The sequence below is a fragment of the Falco rusticolus genome, chromosome 1, assembly GCF_015220075.1.
Source record: "Falco rusticolus isolate bFalRus1 chromosome 1, bFalRus1.pri, whole genome shotgun sequence".
NCBI classification, from domain to species: domain Eukaryota; kingdom Metazoa; phylum Chordata; class Aves; order Falconiformes; family Falconidae; genus Falco; species Falco rusticolus.
Window position 1 is genome coordinate 265,793 of NC_051187.1, and position 16,576 is coordinate 282,368.

The following is a 16,576-nucleotide window of genomic DNA, read 5'->3' on the forward strand; positions in this document are numbered from 1 at the left end:
CTGCTTCTTCCAGACACTCCCGAAGAACAAGCTCCAGTTGCTCTGAAGCTAGGGGTGGGGGGTCGGGGGCTTGTGCAAAAAAATACTGAACAGGAACTACCCGCTCCACAGGAAGAAAACTGCCTTGCAGGAAAAAACAGCAGTCAGTTGTAAAGCACAGCTCCTAATCACTCCTGCCTTCTGTATATACTGCAAAGAACTGGCTAGAAGATCACAGAAAGGCTGTCATTGTCCCCCACCTCACCCACCCAAACAGTCAGCAGGAGGTACTGCAGGGATTGGGAGTTCAACATCTGAAATCCAAAGCAAGTAAGAATGAAGTGGTAGATGATCATCCTCTCAGACTTTTAATTGTCTGTTTCACTCACAGGGGGAGAAAGAAGAGGGGAAGAAAAGATGGGGGCAAAAGAAAAGAGGAGGGGGGGGCCAAGAAGAAAGAGAAAAGGGGCAAGAGAAAAGACAAAAGGAGGGGGAAACAAAGAAGCCCCTTTAATGTACACATGACCAGTCAGTGCCAGCATCTGCAGCTGTGGAAAGCACATCTGGGCAGCAGTTTCAGATAAACAGGCAAATGCAATAATTACTGAGTGCCACGATGTTTGTGTTTTTGAACTTTTTTCATGCCTTTTTTTTTTGTTGTTGGTATTTGAAACAAGACAAATTCACCACCAGAGTGGAAAGGAAAAATAAACGAGTTCCAACTTTGCTCCTCCCAACCTGATGATGGCACTGCCTCCAGTCAGGCCAAGTGACTTCAGTGTTGTCTTCTCTAGGGCATCTCTTCCCGATATCTGAAACAAAAACAGAGGAAACTAATTATGACAATTGCCTTCCTTGGAGAGGATTTAAAGTGCTCTTTCTAGAAAGAAGCCTGTTAAAAAAACAGACCACACAACACCACAAACAGCTGAAAACACACTCCACAGTTGGAAATGAGACCTGAGTCCATCTGTATTCACCTGTACTGCTTTACCAAATTGACTGCTTACCGAATGATCTCAAGGGAACATGCTGTACATGTATTTCCATCCCATACACACATCCAAATCAAATCCAACCTCAGCAAAGCATTATTTTTATGTCAGAAGTTAAATCACAGGCAACATCTCAGAGCTGAAAGATGGCTGATTTTATTACATACACCTTCCATCTGCTTGTAATGACCCGTTCCAGAATAAAGATGATCTGTCCACAGAGGTCAGTGGAAAGTGAACGGGACAGCTAGGGAGAGCAAATTCCATAATACGCACATACAAAATATCAGACAAAACATTAATAGCAAAAGATCAAAACAGAGAGAAAAGCAAATATTTATTAAAATGAAACCACTGTTTTGACTCGAGCTTTAAAAGAAGTTGGAAAGAAAAACACAAACAGGTCATTGAGCTCATTTTATGGGCTCAGAGGTCTAAACGGCCCAGGGTTATGTTCCAAGAGAGCTTTTTTCCATACAGACACGTCATGCTTTGAAAAGACCAGCATTTTTCTACTTCCCTTCTCAAGAAAGTTCAAAGGAAACACTTTCCAGGTTGGACAGCAGAGCTGAGTTTCTTATTTTTTAGGGACAGAGGAGAAGAGACAGTTAAGACGACTTTGCTAACTTACCTCATCTCGCATGTAAATACAGACTGGAGAGAATTCACCATGCTGTTCCATAAACTCCCTGCAATAAAGAGCAAAATACTGCAGCATCTGTAGAACAGCCTACCCCCTCCAAAACCAATGTAGAGCAACAGGAAGAAGTAAAATTAGCTAGCAACACTGTCCTCCATATTCCTCCAGTAATAATCATTACACAGTTCACAGAACTGGTATTAAGACATTAGGTAAAGAATTTGCTCTAATGCATTCACTGTTCCTTAAGCACAGACCTGAAAGTTTGAAAACAGAAGAGAAATAATTAAAGTTAATTCTGAAATTAGTTGATCTTACTAGATATATTTGACCACATCATTATTCATATGCTCAGTACCCGATCCAGAACATGATTTAGTAACACTTGGTCTTTTTAATCCCTTATCTAAATTAGTTTATTACAGTTCAGACTGTACTTTCCTTGGGGACAGGTCAGTTTCTTTCCATGTATGGACAGCAACAAACACAACAAAATACTGCTCTAAAGCAAATAATCTGAGGACAAAGAAACTGCCTGCCTTAGTATCAGACATATTAAAAAAGAGGGAAAAAAACAAACAGCAGAAACTCTCAGATTCTGGAGACCAGGGACTAAAAGCCAAAGGAAAGGCTGCTGCAAACAAAGTGAAGATCAACCCACATCTAAGCATTACAGTGAGGCAGAGCATACATCAGCAATGACGCAAACTGCTGACTGTCCATCTGCAGAGGAAGACATAAGTGAAAGACTCTAGCACAGAGAAGGGGGAAAAAACAGTAAGATGCTACTCTTCCCATTTTCCTCTAGATAAACAACTCTTGTGGCATTCAAGTAATAGAGAAGCTTTATTACATACTCACTTGCTCAAACACAGAAAACAGGCATGGAAAAGACAATCACTGCCTGTCACAGCAAGTCTCGGTTCTCTTCCAACCAAGATCATGCCATTTCAAAAGAGAGCACATATGGAAAACCCTACCACAGGGTGTTCTTAATGGAAAAATAAAAACCAACCAAACAAACAAAAACAAGGACTAACTTTTAGCAAGCAAACCTCAGATGTCTGTAGAAAAGCAAAAAGCCTTAAAGAATTAACCAGTACCTTACACTGAAGCACTGAAGTCAGTGAATTAGATTCAACAGCAGAAGAAACTCTGTTTCATGTTGGTCTTCGCTTCAGCAGCCAAAGTGAAACGCAAACCAAAATCAGCTGAGAATGTGGTAAAACATGAGATTAAAGAGAAGAATAGTTTGCTTCTCCCCGCCAAGCACACCAACTGCAAAAGGTGATCAGGAGAACACTCTATCCTGAGACAGCGGTGGTTAGGAAAGATGACTGGCTGAAGACTCACAAGCATTTTTTTTCAAAAGTTTTAGATTCAAAGTTTCAGACCAATTTAGCAGGGGAAACTATAAAACAAAAGGTGAGAAAGTTGGCCCAGAATACTGCCTATCAATACAATGAGAACTGATGAAATTTATCCTTCTTTGTGACACTCCGGTAGCTCTTGTTAGCGTGTTCTGTCCTGAGCTCTCCGTCACTGCAGTTGTACCAGGACATCCCTTGGTAAGGAGCTGAATATACCATCTGTGCTGCAACAGCTGTTTTATCTTCAAAAGCAAAACAGCTTAAATTCTTCCTCATGGTAAACTCCTTGATCTTCATGTTCTCTGGAGTCCAGTCTTGATGGGGCAGTAATGGCTTTCCCCTTTGCCTCACCTCACCCAGAAACAATCACCCATCACCTGTTACTTGAAGAGAAGCCACCTCTCTGCAAATCAGCTAATCCAACCCACCTGAAGCCCAGTAAAGCAATACATACTTGCTCATCTCCTGAGGCCTCTGACAGCAGAGGCTGAAGCAAGTCCTTGAAGTCAGCTTGTCATTTCAGGTACAATTACACTGGTGTTGGCTCGTGAACTCATGAGGAGCCTTGCAGATGACTGACTTACAGGGTTATGTGAACACTCGCGCTTAACTGCCTCTTCAGTCACCAGATTCTAGTCTCTACAACGAACTTCACAGGAAAAAACAAAACCCACAGGACCCTGGCATACTGAAAAAAAATCCAGTATTTTTCACTGGAAAGTTTTGGAAAGATAGTTCTACTTCATTTATCTGCATTGTTTGTAACTCTGCAGTAGCAGTCAGCCACACATTCTCCTAACTGTATTTGCAAGACATTCATCAACTTGGTCTCCAAGTGTCACAAAATTTAAGCAGGAACTCAAACTACTTACATCTAGTGCACCACTTACACCTATAGCTATCACTTGTACCTTCAGGAACCCATCCTTCATCTTGTGCTTTGATTTATGAGCGTCATCCCTGGGGGACGGAACAGGGAATGACTATGAGAAAAGGATGTCAGTGACCCAGGCTGGGTTCATTCTGACTTTTCCTGGAAAGGTGCTCAATGAATGGAGTTCCACTACTGAAAACATTCTGCTTTCAGCATCATGTAACTTAAACATAAGTATTTTGGGATGCAGAATTACCAGACACAAAGTTACCTCCAGGGTTTATGTAGAAAAAGATCCCTTAAGTAACAGTCAAAATCCATTCAGTCAACCAAGCACCTAATTCTGAAGTGACTATGTACGTTACCTAGTATGTCTCTACTGTGGCCACACTAACTACTGCGGTTAGCAAGTCTTCTACTTCACAGCTGGAGCCCACAAATAGGCATGCAATAACCCAACCATTATGGAGAAGCCACCTTAAGGCAGGGATAACATTTTCTCTTTAGATAAGAAGGAAAGAAAATAACCCTTGACACTTTAGCAATCTGCTTGCACAGCAGAAGGGTCTGCATACCCAAATGCTTCTTACTACTTTCAACGCAGCAGTTCCAATAATCTTAAGTAGCATCATAGCGCTCAAAGTTACCTAACAACAGCAGCTTTGCCGGTATTATCTTACGCAGTCTTTCTATTATGTCCAAAATAAGTCACAGAAGAGCAGCCTAGAAGAACATATATACAATCAATGTATTATATTTTTACATGAATCTGTTTAGCACAGCACAAAGTGACAAAACAAACTGAACAGGGAAGAAGTCAACCAGCCTACAGAGTAGAAAATGAAGGGGAAGAGCCATTAAGTTCTGGGAAAATTCATCAAGCACATTTACCTTTAGACTGAAAACTCAGCTCCAATGAAATGTAAGTGAAATAGCTAGAACCAGAAGTCACTCAGGATTGAGAGCACCACCTGGAAAATTATGATGCTTAATCCTTCAGTAATCCTCAAAAGCAAGACGCATCAAAGATTTCTAGCTAGAGGATGTGGGGGAGCAAACCTGTTAGGCACAGACCAGAACCAAGACTTCTGTCTGGTTTAATTGTAACAGTCTATCTCCCATCTTGATCAAAAGGTTAAAACCTAAGCCTTTCTAAATAAAGTACACAACAGCACGGTGATATGGGACAAGGTGAGTCACAATGAAACCAATGAAACCAAGAAGCTCCACTCAATAAGGTTAGCAAATCCAGAGTAACCTGTAAAACCAGTCCTGAGGGTCAGGGGTCTGGTTTGAGGAAGTCAGGGACTGAGAACTACTTCCAGACCAGCTGCAACAGATCACAAGGGGTTTGTAGTCCTGAGGTACCATTCTCTCAGAACGCTTCTCCAGCCACCACAACAAATCCCATTGTGCTGAAAGCAACAGGCATACCCAGAGCACTCAAATTATTACATTCAAGCTTCATATTATGAAACACAGTTAACTTCCTAACTCAAGATGAGCAACCAAAACAACACTAGACAAATAGTCTGCCACTATTTGTGTTTCTGCAATTAGTTATTATCTCTCAAGGACAGAAAGCCATGCACAATGCTCTGCAGGAATCAAGAAATTAAGTTCCTAATATAGAATGAGCATAATTTTGTGATTCAAGGCCCAGGCTCTGACCTCCCTCACTCCTTTTGCATCATTAGCCGAGTAAGCTCTAAAGGCCAATGCTTGATGAGGAAAGGCAGAAAAAAAAATTCTTGTCTCTTGACTGGAAGATCGGAAAAAAAAGCACCTAAGAGACTACCCTTAGCACACCACAGCAGGCTATGCGCACTCAGACTCTTCCAGACAATCCAGGGGAACTAGTCATCCCTACCTTGTTGTCAATGGTTTTTGCTTCCACTCAGGATCAGCTATATCCCTACAGAAATCCTGAACAGAAGTGCACAGAAGATAAAGGACTGCTGAGACATGGAGAAAACAGCCCAGAATCACAGAAAAGGCAGACGAAACAGCCCAGAAGAATAAAAAGCTTGAACCTCAAGCTGGCTGCCTATCAGGAAAGGTGGATGGCCACCATTTAGGAGGAGAGAAACCAAAGCACAATGGAACACATACCCATAAGAGAGGAAATCAATTTGACTTACACAACCCAGTTTCATTCACCTTTCCAAAACTGCTTTCCACTTCAAACCAAGCAACTCTTTGGATTGAAGAGTCTTCTAAAAATGTATGGAAAATATCTGAATTTAATGAATGATACCACAAAAGTAGCAGAGTCACAGTCATTGTCAAAATTGTCTTCAAGTGTCCAAACTACAATCACTTCTATGTAAAACAGTCTACGAAGCTGCTGAAGCTGCCAGACAGGCAAGAGTGGGAGACAGAACAGCAACAGTTCTCCCAGGCCTCATGCTAAAAGGGTATACGATGCTTGTGCCCTCAGCCAGTCTCTGCAGAACAGACTCCAAGCAAAGATCCCCCAGAGACTTATTTTTGTATAACTCTTGGAAGCCAGCAGGCTCCTCCTCCAGCTGCTGTTAATCCATTACATGCATTCACTGAGGCAAGCACACACATCAAACAAACTGTCATTTCTTTGATGTGCTGTTCTTCAGAAGGGGAACGGCAAGCAGATTAGATTCCTTCATGTAGTGATCTGACAGGGCCTGTAAACATCTTGTGCAAGGACTGCCTCACGCTGAGAGGAGGAGCAGCCTTTCAATAGCTTCCAGGCTTCTTTAGACCCAATTAGCCAAGATGGACGCTGGAAACCCAGGGGAAATTCCAGTGGATTTAGAATACTTCCCCTCACGCACTTAGAGCAGCTGAGCATTCCAGGAAAACATCTCCAGTTGGAAAGTCAAAGGAAGGATTCAGCAAAAGTCAACAACTAGCCAACTAGTTAGTCAACTGAGTCAATACACACCAAAAAGCAGCACAGCCCATGAAATCTATATGGACGGCTATAGGTCCAGCTTGTTTTGTAAGTCACACAGCCTCTTTGCTGCTTGTTGAACTTCATCAAAAGTTTGCAAAGTCCATCCAAACATCTGAGCTCAGCTTCCAGAGGGCAGAACAGCTGTGCCTTATGAACTGAGTTAACAATGCTCAGCACACTGTAGCAGTCAGAAGCTTAAAAAGAGCAGCATGTACATTAACTATTAGTATTACTGTGACCTGTAACAAATAAAACCACTCCAAATGAGAAATATATAAAAAGCTCAAAATTTAAACCGAAGAACTAACTATCTAATGTGTGAGAAAGCCACACAAAGTCTATGTGTCACTATCCATAATTGCCACCCCCACCAGTCTAGCAATTCCCAAACTGCAACAGGCACTCTTCTCCTCCCAGAGGGCACTAAGAATATAGTAAGGTATGAGAGGGGCCCTAAAACACCTAGGAAAATTATACCTAAATTTTCCTGCCTACCTCTTTCCTCTATCAAAAGAACAATAATTATTTTCTCTCTAATATTTACATGAAGACTGTCCCTTTGGACTTCAGGGTAAATGCCACAGTGTAGACCTTGTCCCTGGACCACTGAAGATGAAAATAGAATGATAAGTAAGACTCATTCCTATAGCTTTAGAGTTACTACACTACCTCAAGCATTTCCTCAAGCTATGGTTTGATGACACAACATGTTGAGTAGAAAAACTGACATATGCCATTCCTACCCATCCATGGCTTCCTCTTTTGGATCCTTGTTTCTAGACATGCTACACTTCTTGTCGTAACTGCCTATGAGAGACAACCCTTAACTGGGCTAGGAAACCTATCTACCTGAAAGATAACCTAGAGAAAATACTATTTTTCAGTTGAATCAACTACTTAAGCCAATTCCCCACAAAGCTGCATAGAAAGTAGGAGGGAAGTTAGACAGGAGGGCAGGAAGTGAGCATGAACTGTTCAATCCCCTACTGTAACATGGAAGATGCCCCCGATCCAGATTTGCTCCCTGGGGCCAACATTAGTCACTCCTTCGATCTTGCTATGGGCCAGTCAGGGAGCGAAGCCAGCAGAAAACTAACAGCACATCATTGGGAGGCTGGAAGACTTAGTTCCTTCACCCTGGAAACAGCTCCAGAGCAACTCCAGTCACACAGTTCAACTGTGCAACCCTGACTTAATGAGATAACAGCCAACTCAACCCCAGAACCATGCTGCTTAAGCTATTTCAGTTGCAGAGAGGAACAAGCAACTTTAAACTTCAGTTAAAATAATTTATGCTGGTACACATTAGTCTAGTACTAACACAGACCCATAACCAGTACAGTCCATCATTTCGCATTCTATAACTGTACCCTAAAAGGTTAAGCTTGTCTGAATGCTACTGCACCATCACCCTTACTACTGACTACTCATTTCACAGCTTTTCTAGGACCACAGCCTTGGAGACTTGAAAAGTTTTGACACAGAAAGCTACTGTCTCCTTAGATGAGTATTTAATTGGTTTGAGAAATTAACAACAGTTCCTATTTGCACAATACCTTGCACAGCATCTGTACAGATGAGCAAGAGATTCAAATGTGACACAGGAACTAGCAGAAGGTGAGGAATGTAAAAGAAAGAACAAGCTAGAAATATAGGATCTGAAAAAAAAATTGTCAAGAGAAAGGTAAAGACAACGACAATAGAAAAAATGAAATTTGGAAATTTGTTCAGAACTGAACGGCTGTCACAGCTTTAAGGCTTCATCTTTTAAGCTATGACAAAAAAGCACTGTCTTTGGAGAAAAGTTTATTAGTTTGACATTTCAAAACAATATAGTAATTTTAAGTCAAAACTAAACACAAAAGTAAGCACTGAACGTAGACTGGACTAAAATAATAAGATTTCTAACCCATATATATTCAATGAATGTAGGACCAGAAATTCCTCCACTTAAACAGGATCTAATCAGTCTTTTCAAGATTCCACACTGGAGCTCTCAGCAGGCTAGATTTCCTTAAAGAACTTGCACAACAGCAAGCCTCCCAACCAACAGCAACTTGCTTAAGAACGAACCCTCTCCACCACATGGAACCACAGCACAGAAATACTGGTGATCCAAGATAATCTAGGCTACCATCTCAACTCTGGCAGTAACTTGACTTCAAACAAGTCTGTGTAAAAGACAGGTGCAGTAATATATCCAACTATAGTTTCTTCCTAGCCTTAAAAGTTTGTTATCAATTTATGCCCTGAACCAGGAGTGCTACCCCGGGATTAAAAAATAACAATGAAAACTACAGTATCTGAAAGAGCAAGAAAAAGGCAAACATCTGTGTTGTAAAGGAAAAGCCAGTGTCAAATAAATGCAAATTCTACAAATCTGCAGGATTTAATTGGATCACCAATTAATTAATTACAATACAATTAAATTACAATTAAATTAGTAACAACAACTAATTACTGTCATGTAGAGATCCACCCAAACAAGTATTTTTTCACTGCATTGCTCACCTGATCTTCGCAAAATGGTCAAGAAGTTCCCACAAGGTCTTTTGACAGAGAAAGGTGTCCTGTAAACGGGAACCATCATCTAATTGTAAGGCAATCCGAACCTATAGGAAATACACACTGATTTAGTCTGAGAATTACATGAAAACTCTTTTTTCTTCACAACTTCTTTTAATCTTTCAATGGTTTCTAGAACTTGCTATCCAAAAAAACATTACTTCCTTCTAAACACTTGCTGCAAATTATTACATTAGTCAAAAATGCAGAGGGGTATTCAAATTATTATTTTAGAAGTAAATATTTAGAATAGTTCTATTCTGCTGTGATTGTGAGTATTATATATGAGGATCTTTGTAGAGACTGTGTCAAAGGCCTTACTGAAGTCCAGGTAGACAATATCCACTGCTCTCTGCTTACCTACCAGGACAGTCATTTTATCATAGAAGCTTATCAATTTCGTCAAGCACAATCTCCCCCTTGATGAATCCATGTTGGCTACTTCTGACAATTTTCCTGTTGTTCATGTGCCTGGAAACGGTTCCCAGGATTAGCTGTTCCATTACCTTCCCAGGCATTGAGGTGAGACTGACCCACCTGCAGTTCCCAGTGTCGTCCTCCTTGAAGACAGGAGTGACATTTGCTTTCCTCCTGTCTTCAGGCATTTCTCCCATTTGCCATGATTGATCAACAACTATCAAGAGTAGCCTTGCAGTGACATCTGCCAGCTCCCTCATCACTCGTGGGTGCATCCATGAGGGCCCATGGACTTACATATGTCCAGTTTGCTCACATACTCCCTGACATGATCCTCTTCCACCAAGGGTACATCTTCCTTGCTTTAGCCTTTCTCTCTGGGACCTGGGATTCCCAAAAGCCAGTTTTGCTAGTAAAGACTGAGGTAAAGGTGGCATTCAGCCTTTTCCATGTCCTGTGTAACCAAGTCCCCTGCCTTGTTGAGCAACAGGTTCACATTTTCCCTAGTCTTCCTTTTGCTGCCTAGACCTTCTTGTTGTCTTTGATGTCCCTGGCCGGATTCAATTCCAGTTGGGCTTAAGCTTTCCTCACTTCATCCTTGGATGTTTGAACAGGGTTTCTCTAATCCTCCCAGGTTACCATCCTTGCTTTTACCCTCTGTATGCTTCCTTTTTGTGTCCAAGTTTGGCCAGGAGTTCCTTGTTCATCCATGCAGGCATTCTGGCATTTCTGCCTGACTTCCCCTTCACAGGAATGGACCGCTCCTGAGTGTGCAGGAGGTGATCCTTGAATATTAACCAGCTTTCTTGAGCCCTGCTTCCCTGCCATATCCTGAACTGAAACATACTCAGAAAAAAGCCAGAAAAAAGCTAATGTCCCAAATAACATGTTATCACAAGCAATCAAGATGTTCCGTTTCACACTAGCTGAAACTTTACAGTAAGGGTCTTTGCTGCTATATAAAATGAATTCAAATTACCCAGACAGGATTGATGCAGCTGCATAAACTAAAACACCAACACAGAGCTCTGTCTACGTAAGCATCAATTTGCAGAACTTCCCTGGGGCAGAACAAACAGCATACTTGCACATCAACACAGAGAAACAACAAACACAATCCAAATCTATCTGTGAGTTACTAAAGACCTAACCAACTGTCATCAGTCCAAAGAGACTACATGTGTAACTTGCAACTCTCTAATCCTTCCTAACCACCAAATTCTGACATACAATTTAAGAGAGAATTAATCAAAAATCTCAAAAATAATTCCAGATGTTCTGTTATCAAGTTCTTAAACACCCGCAGAAAAGGGCAAAGGACAGCTAGCTGACTATTCTAATAGTCCTTTTCCAACTTGGAATACAAATGTTCACATTCATTAGCAGGTGCTCATGTAGATCCTACATGTTCTTCAGACAACTGCTCCCCCCCTCCCTCCCCCCCCCCCAAAAAAAAAAAATTTAAATCCAAGGCATTTCTAAAATGAACATATGCTGAAGATGGTCCTGAAGAACTTCAAAATCCTGATGGTCCCAAGGGAAAAAATCTAGTAGCTGCCCAAGAGATGGAGAATGGCAGAGCACTTCAGGTGTTATCTTTTAGAGAATATGCAACCTTCTTTTTCAGTGTCTAACTCTTAAGTTTTCCCAATTAGCTTACCCATACAAAGAAAAGCTGAAAAAAAAAAATCTCCATTAGATAGCATCTAGTATCTCTAGTCAACCGTGGTTTTCTGAAGCGCACAGAAATTGGCCTTAATCAAAAAGTCTGAGAAGGACATAAAGCTAGGACATCAACATGAAGCTTGCTTTAACTCTGGATTTTTATGCATCCCTCCCAACAATCTCAGTGTATCCTTGATGCACATGTGAGCATGGTAGCAGGGAGAGAGAAAGAGAGAGAGAGAGAGATGGGGAAAAAAAAGACACTACAATGAACTGCGATTTCCTTGGAGGAAGTGTTTGTCATCTGTCTCCACTCCGACGAGTCCTTGCAGGACTGCAAACTGTGATCTGCTGGAGACAAGAAATTTTCTACACAGAGGAAACAGTGGCATCATCAACAACTAGCCAACAGAACCAAGTCATTTCATCACACCGCTAACACAGCGTCCTGGTTTCTCCCACACTGGAGACAAGCCTTAGATTATTCTCAGCTACAGCGGAGTGATGACAGCTGACATCACCATTCTATAAGAATCCAGCCCAGAAATTCAGACTACCAGTTGCATCAGTTTTTGGGCAACAGTTCAAAGCTAAGCATGTCACGAAAGTCCTATTCAGTCAATTAGAAAAGTCTTTGTAAAACTCCCAGGCTCTATATAAAATAATAGAGACACCAGTGCCAATTATCTTCTAAGTTTACAAACATATAAACCATAGGCTAACAACTTTAACACTAGAACTGTATTGATGGTACCCCTAGATCACCTGACATCACAAGGGGAATTTATTAAATATTTCACTGAAGACCTGTCTTACAGGAATCAATGACTTTTACATGTGAAAGCAAACCCAAAAGCATTCTATTTTTGAAGTATCAGATTCACTGAACAAACTTGTGATTTATTGAAACCCATGTTCTGTCTCTAGGGGTAGCTGCTGCCAACACACCCCAGGAAAGCACACCTACTTCCACGCATGTTATCTCAACAAAAGAGACAATTACAAAAGGCACAGAACCAAATTCATCCCAACATTACTGCAGCCAGCCTGTATGATTTAAATCTGCAACTGCTACTATATTAGAGCTTAATGCTAGCATCAGTTCTAGTCACAGTTACCCAGCTACTTTAAACTTCCTACAGTATTTGACACTAGTTCGCTGTGGCAGGGAATTCTTTTGGTCAGTTGTTGTGTACAAAGTATTTTCTTATACTGCCTATAAAATTCTTCCAAGTGAAATCTCTGCTCTCAGTTTATGGGACAGAAACTCCATTTAGCCTGCACTTTTCACAAGCATATTTGCTTTATCTTCTCAACTCTGTAAAATAGCAATGAGCACTCCAAAGGAAGCCTCACTTCTGTAGATTCTTCTGTTGAAATACAACTAAAATGGTAACAACTTAAAAAAACTAATGAAAGTTTCTTTTGTGATCTAAAGTAGTGATTCCATGTTATAACCCCTCCCCTACAGTGCAAGGTCCTTCTCACCCTTTCTGGTATGCCACATACTACCTTTGTGGAGAAAAAAATAAAACATCATCACTGGTTTCCTTCAGTACAATACCTCCCAAACTGGATGCAAATGTCAGATACCATTCTAATAGAAACGCTTCCCTTTGGAAGACAAACTCCATGCCATTACAACTTCTTTTAACTGAACATTTTAAGCAGGTGCTACCAGCTTGTGGTATTTTTTTAACTAAATACACTATTTGGAGCACAAACTTCTTTCTACCACAAAGTCAGAAAAAAATCATTAGTGCCAAAACAAAGCACATGGAGGTTTTACAGGGAAAAACATGGACATCAGTGACTCCCAAAACTATGTTGCACATCCACAGTGAACTAGAGCAGAGATTCCAAAACCTTCTCACGCTACAAAGTTTACTTTTCAATGTATAGACAAAGTTTCATTACCAGGCTACTTAAATAAGATCATACCTCATTTTTACCACATTAAATGTTCACGCTCATTAACAGCTATGCACCATTTTTTAAATTATGCTTCCAGCTCTTATAATGACATGCATAAAAGATTTTTAAATCTCCTAAATGTGACAATAATTTCTACAGAACACTGCATCTGTAAGCCCTTTACAAATTATACTACATAGGGACATGCAGCAACTGCTGAACACAGCACATGTCACAGAAAATTCTGAAGCTGGGCAAACAGCTTTGCTGTGAGCAGCAATGCTGGGAAAAAAGCAAAAGAGAATCCTCTTAAGAATTTGAGATTTAGTCAAAATCCAGAGGCAGAAAACAGCAACTGAAATCAAAATTACAAAAGGGAACTGAGTTAGTAGCTCAACTGCTGAGCAGTCATCAGTGATATCTAACTTCTTATATGCTCATGACTACTTCTTTTTCAGAAAGATCTGCCCATTCTCCAGCACGCAGCTGGAACTCCACCATGGCACAGGCTGTAGGCAAAGACTTCGAGCTACCACGTTACCACGTACCATGAACACCTCAACCAATCTTTGGGTGGTTTTCTGCTCAAACATTGGCCAAGCCTAACCATGCTCTTGCTCATTAGATCTGACAAGATTGTATCCAGCACAACCAATACCTGAACAAATCAGGTCACACTGCGAAATGAACATACCGTGTTTCCAGTTCCCACTCTGTTACAGACTGGCACCATCTCCAGCTTGGCATTGTTGGGCAGTCTGGCAAATCTCCACTGTAAAGAGAGATCCAACACACTCCTCTGAAACCTGAAGAAGAACGGAGCCCATGAGGACACCGGGAACCATCCCATGCCATTCCCAGATACTTCAGGGACTGGCAACAACACAAAGTCCAGGTATTGAACAAAAGAATTCCCCACAGGCTGACTAGAGGCCACAGGGCTCTGATTCAACAACGCACAACTGGTAACGTAGAAAACAGTCACTGATAAAAATTGTGCCACATATCAAAAAAACCTGCAGTTCGTAGAGGTCACAGGTAGATACTAAAATATACGTTCCCCCTCAGGCCTTAGGAGGTAAACAGCGACCAAACGCATACCCAGACCTGGTGTTCACCACTAAATCAGAAGGTACTTTTCTTTACTGCCACTCAAACACCATCTTGACCACAACGCCGTAGCAGCCCCCGGCCCGAAGCGCAGCCCCGCAGGAGCGCATGTGGGGACGGGCACCGGCCGCGGGAGCCGCTCGGGGCCGCGGCGCCTGTCCCAAGGCGAGCGGGCCGGGTCACGGGGCACTGGGAGACTCGTTTGCACAGAACACCTTTGCGGGGAGCCACCTGCGCCGAGCGCGGCCGCGGGCCCTCGCCCCCGGCAGGGCCACCAGGAACCTCCCCGCGCGGCGGGCGGCCCGGCCACGGCTGAACCGCGGAGCTGCCCTGGGCGGCGCGCCGGGACCGCGGGCAGGCCGCGGGCAGCAGGCGCGCACGGCCCCGAGGAGACGTCGCGGCCGGGCCTGGCGGGTCCTCTGCCACCGGCGGCGCGGCCTGCGGGAGGGCCCGGGGCCGGTGGGGCAGAGAAGGCCCCGCGGTGAGACTCACTTCAGGCCGTACTCGCCGGGGCTGCCGCCCTGCTTCCTGCAGACCTCCTCGAGGATCTGCGGAAAGAACAGAGGCGTTATGGGCCGGCCCGCGGCCCTGCTGCCGCGCCGCCGGCCGCGGCCGCCCCCGCCCCGGACCCACCTGGAGCAGCACCGTGCCGGGCCCCACCCGCACCGTGACCCAGCGCCCGCTGGGAGCCAGCACCGACACCACAGCACCCCCCCCACCCGCCGCCGCCGCCGCCGCCACCGCCGCCATCTTCCCGCCCGCCGCCGCCGCGCCGGCCCCCGCGCGGCCGGGGCGGAGCTAGGCCCCGGGCCGCCCCCGCCCGCAGGCCGCGCCCCGCCCCGCCCCCACCCACCCCCCGCCACAGGGCGCACCGGAGCGGCGCGGCGGGCGGCTGCGGAGGTGGAGCGGCGCCGGCCAGTCCCGGCCTGCCGGGGCTGCGGCGGGATCTGCATGCCCGCGGCAGCCCGGCCTGCGCGTTTCGGCGGGCGCGAACGGGCCGTGTAGCAGCACCGGCGCTTGCGGGAGCGGGGCGCCGGGCGGGCGAGGCAGCGTACGGCTGAGGGCGGCCGCCGCGTCCCCGGCTGCGGGAGCGGGGCGGGGCCGGGGCCGCTCCCAGCCCCGTGGGGAGAGCGGCCGGCGGCCCCGGCCGTGCGCGGCGCGCTGCGGCCCCTCGGTGGTGCGGGGCTGTGCACACCCGCCCGGCCACGGAGGAGATAAAATGCGTTTCTCCGTCGTACATGGACTTTGTCTGGCAACGCACGGAGCCATCCCCCGGTGTGAGCCCGCCGATCCCGCGAAGGCAGCAGGGCCCCGGTGCCCCAGTACCCCAGTACACAGCGGGGCCTCGGTACACAGCGGGGCCCAGCGCACAGCAAGGGCCTGGTACACAGCGAGGCCCCAGTACCCTGGTATACAGCAAGGCCTGGTGCACAGCAAGGCCCTAGTACCCCAGTACACAGCAGGCCATGTAGGCACCCACCTGTGGGGCTGAGCACTCAACGTGATAGATTATGGCAAGAAGTCTCTTCTGCGGATTTAAGCTCTTGCGTCTTTACCAGGTAGTGATGTCATTGAATAATAACTCTGAAAATATCTACAGGAAAGGTACTCCCCAGAAAAACAAAAGCTATTGCAACAACCATGTCTCAGAGGGAAGAGGGGAGTATCTGACTACGTTTCTGCTGTCAGATGAGTGTCTAGACAGTGTCACAATCAGGACACCACTGGTAAAGTAAATTATAGCATCCTTCAAAAGCTGTTTCTTCTGGCCAAAAAAAAAAAAAGAAAGGAATAATGTTGATTTGGGCGTGTTGTGATTAGTGTTGCAATCTGGGCCATTCGGATGAGGCTAGGCAACGGGGGAACCAAGATTATGTTAAATTTTACCTCACAAAATGTCTCAGAGACTTTATTACATTATGAGCTTCCCCTTCACTCTCAGCACCGCCTTTCCAGTGTTGAGGGCGCTCTCAGAGATTCAGCTACAGTCTGTTTTGTGTGCTATCATTAAAAAACTTTTAGTTTGGGTAACCACTGGAATTTATTTAGCCTAAGCTGTTACCACATGCCAAATACTTTCTCTACTTCTATATTTATCATATATGTTAAGTC

At 44.3% G+C, this 16,576-nt stretch overlaps 1 protein-coding gene across 2 annotated transcripts in view; it reads right to left on the minus strand.

The window, feature by feature from the left end:
* The window catches only part of ASPSCR1 (ASPSCR1 tether for SLC2A4, UBX domain containing), a 48,823-nt gene extending 33,583 nt beyond the window's left edge, over positions 1-15,240 (minus strand). For both annotated transcript variants that reach the window (XR_005106503.1, XM_037402419.1), the window contains exons 1-6: positions 15,098-15,240; positions 14,957-15,012; positions 14,049-14,160; positions 9,305-9,405; positions 1,606-1,663; positions 718-791 (exon numbers count right to left, since the gene is read on the minus strand). Coding sequence is in view for 1 of the 2 variants with exons in the window: in XM_037402419.1 (XP_037258316.1) it covers positions 718-791; positions 1,606-1,663; positions 9,305-9,405; positions 14,049-14,160; positions 14,957-15,012; positions 15,098-15,214 (518 nt within the window). In the remaining variant the exon portion in view is untranslated. The remainder of the gene's footprint in view (positions 1-717; positions 792-1,605; positions 1,664-9,304; positions 9,406-14,048; positions 14,161-14,956; positions 15,013-15,097) is intronic.
* Between the last annotated feature and the right edge of the window lie 1,336 nt (positions 15,241-16,576).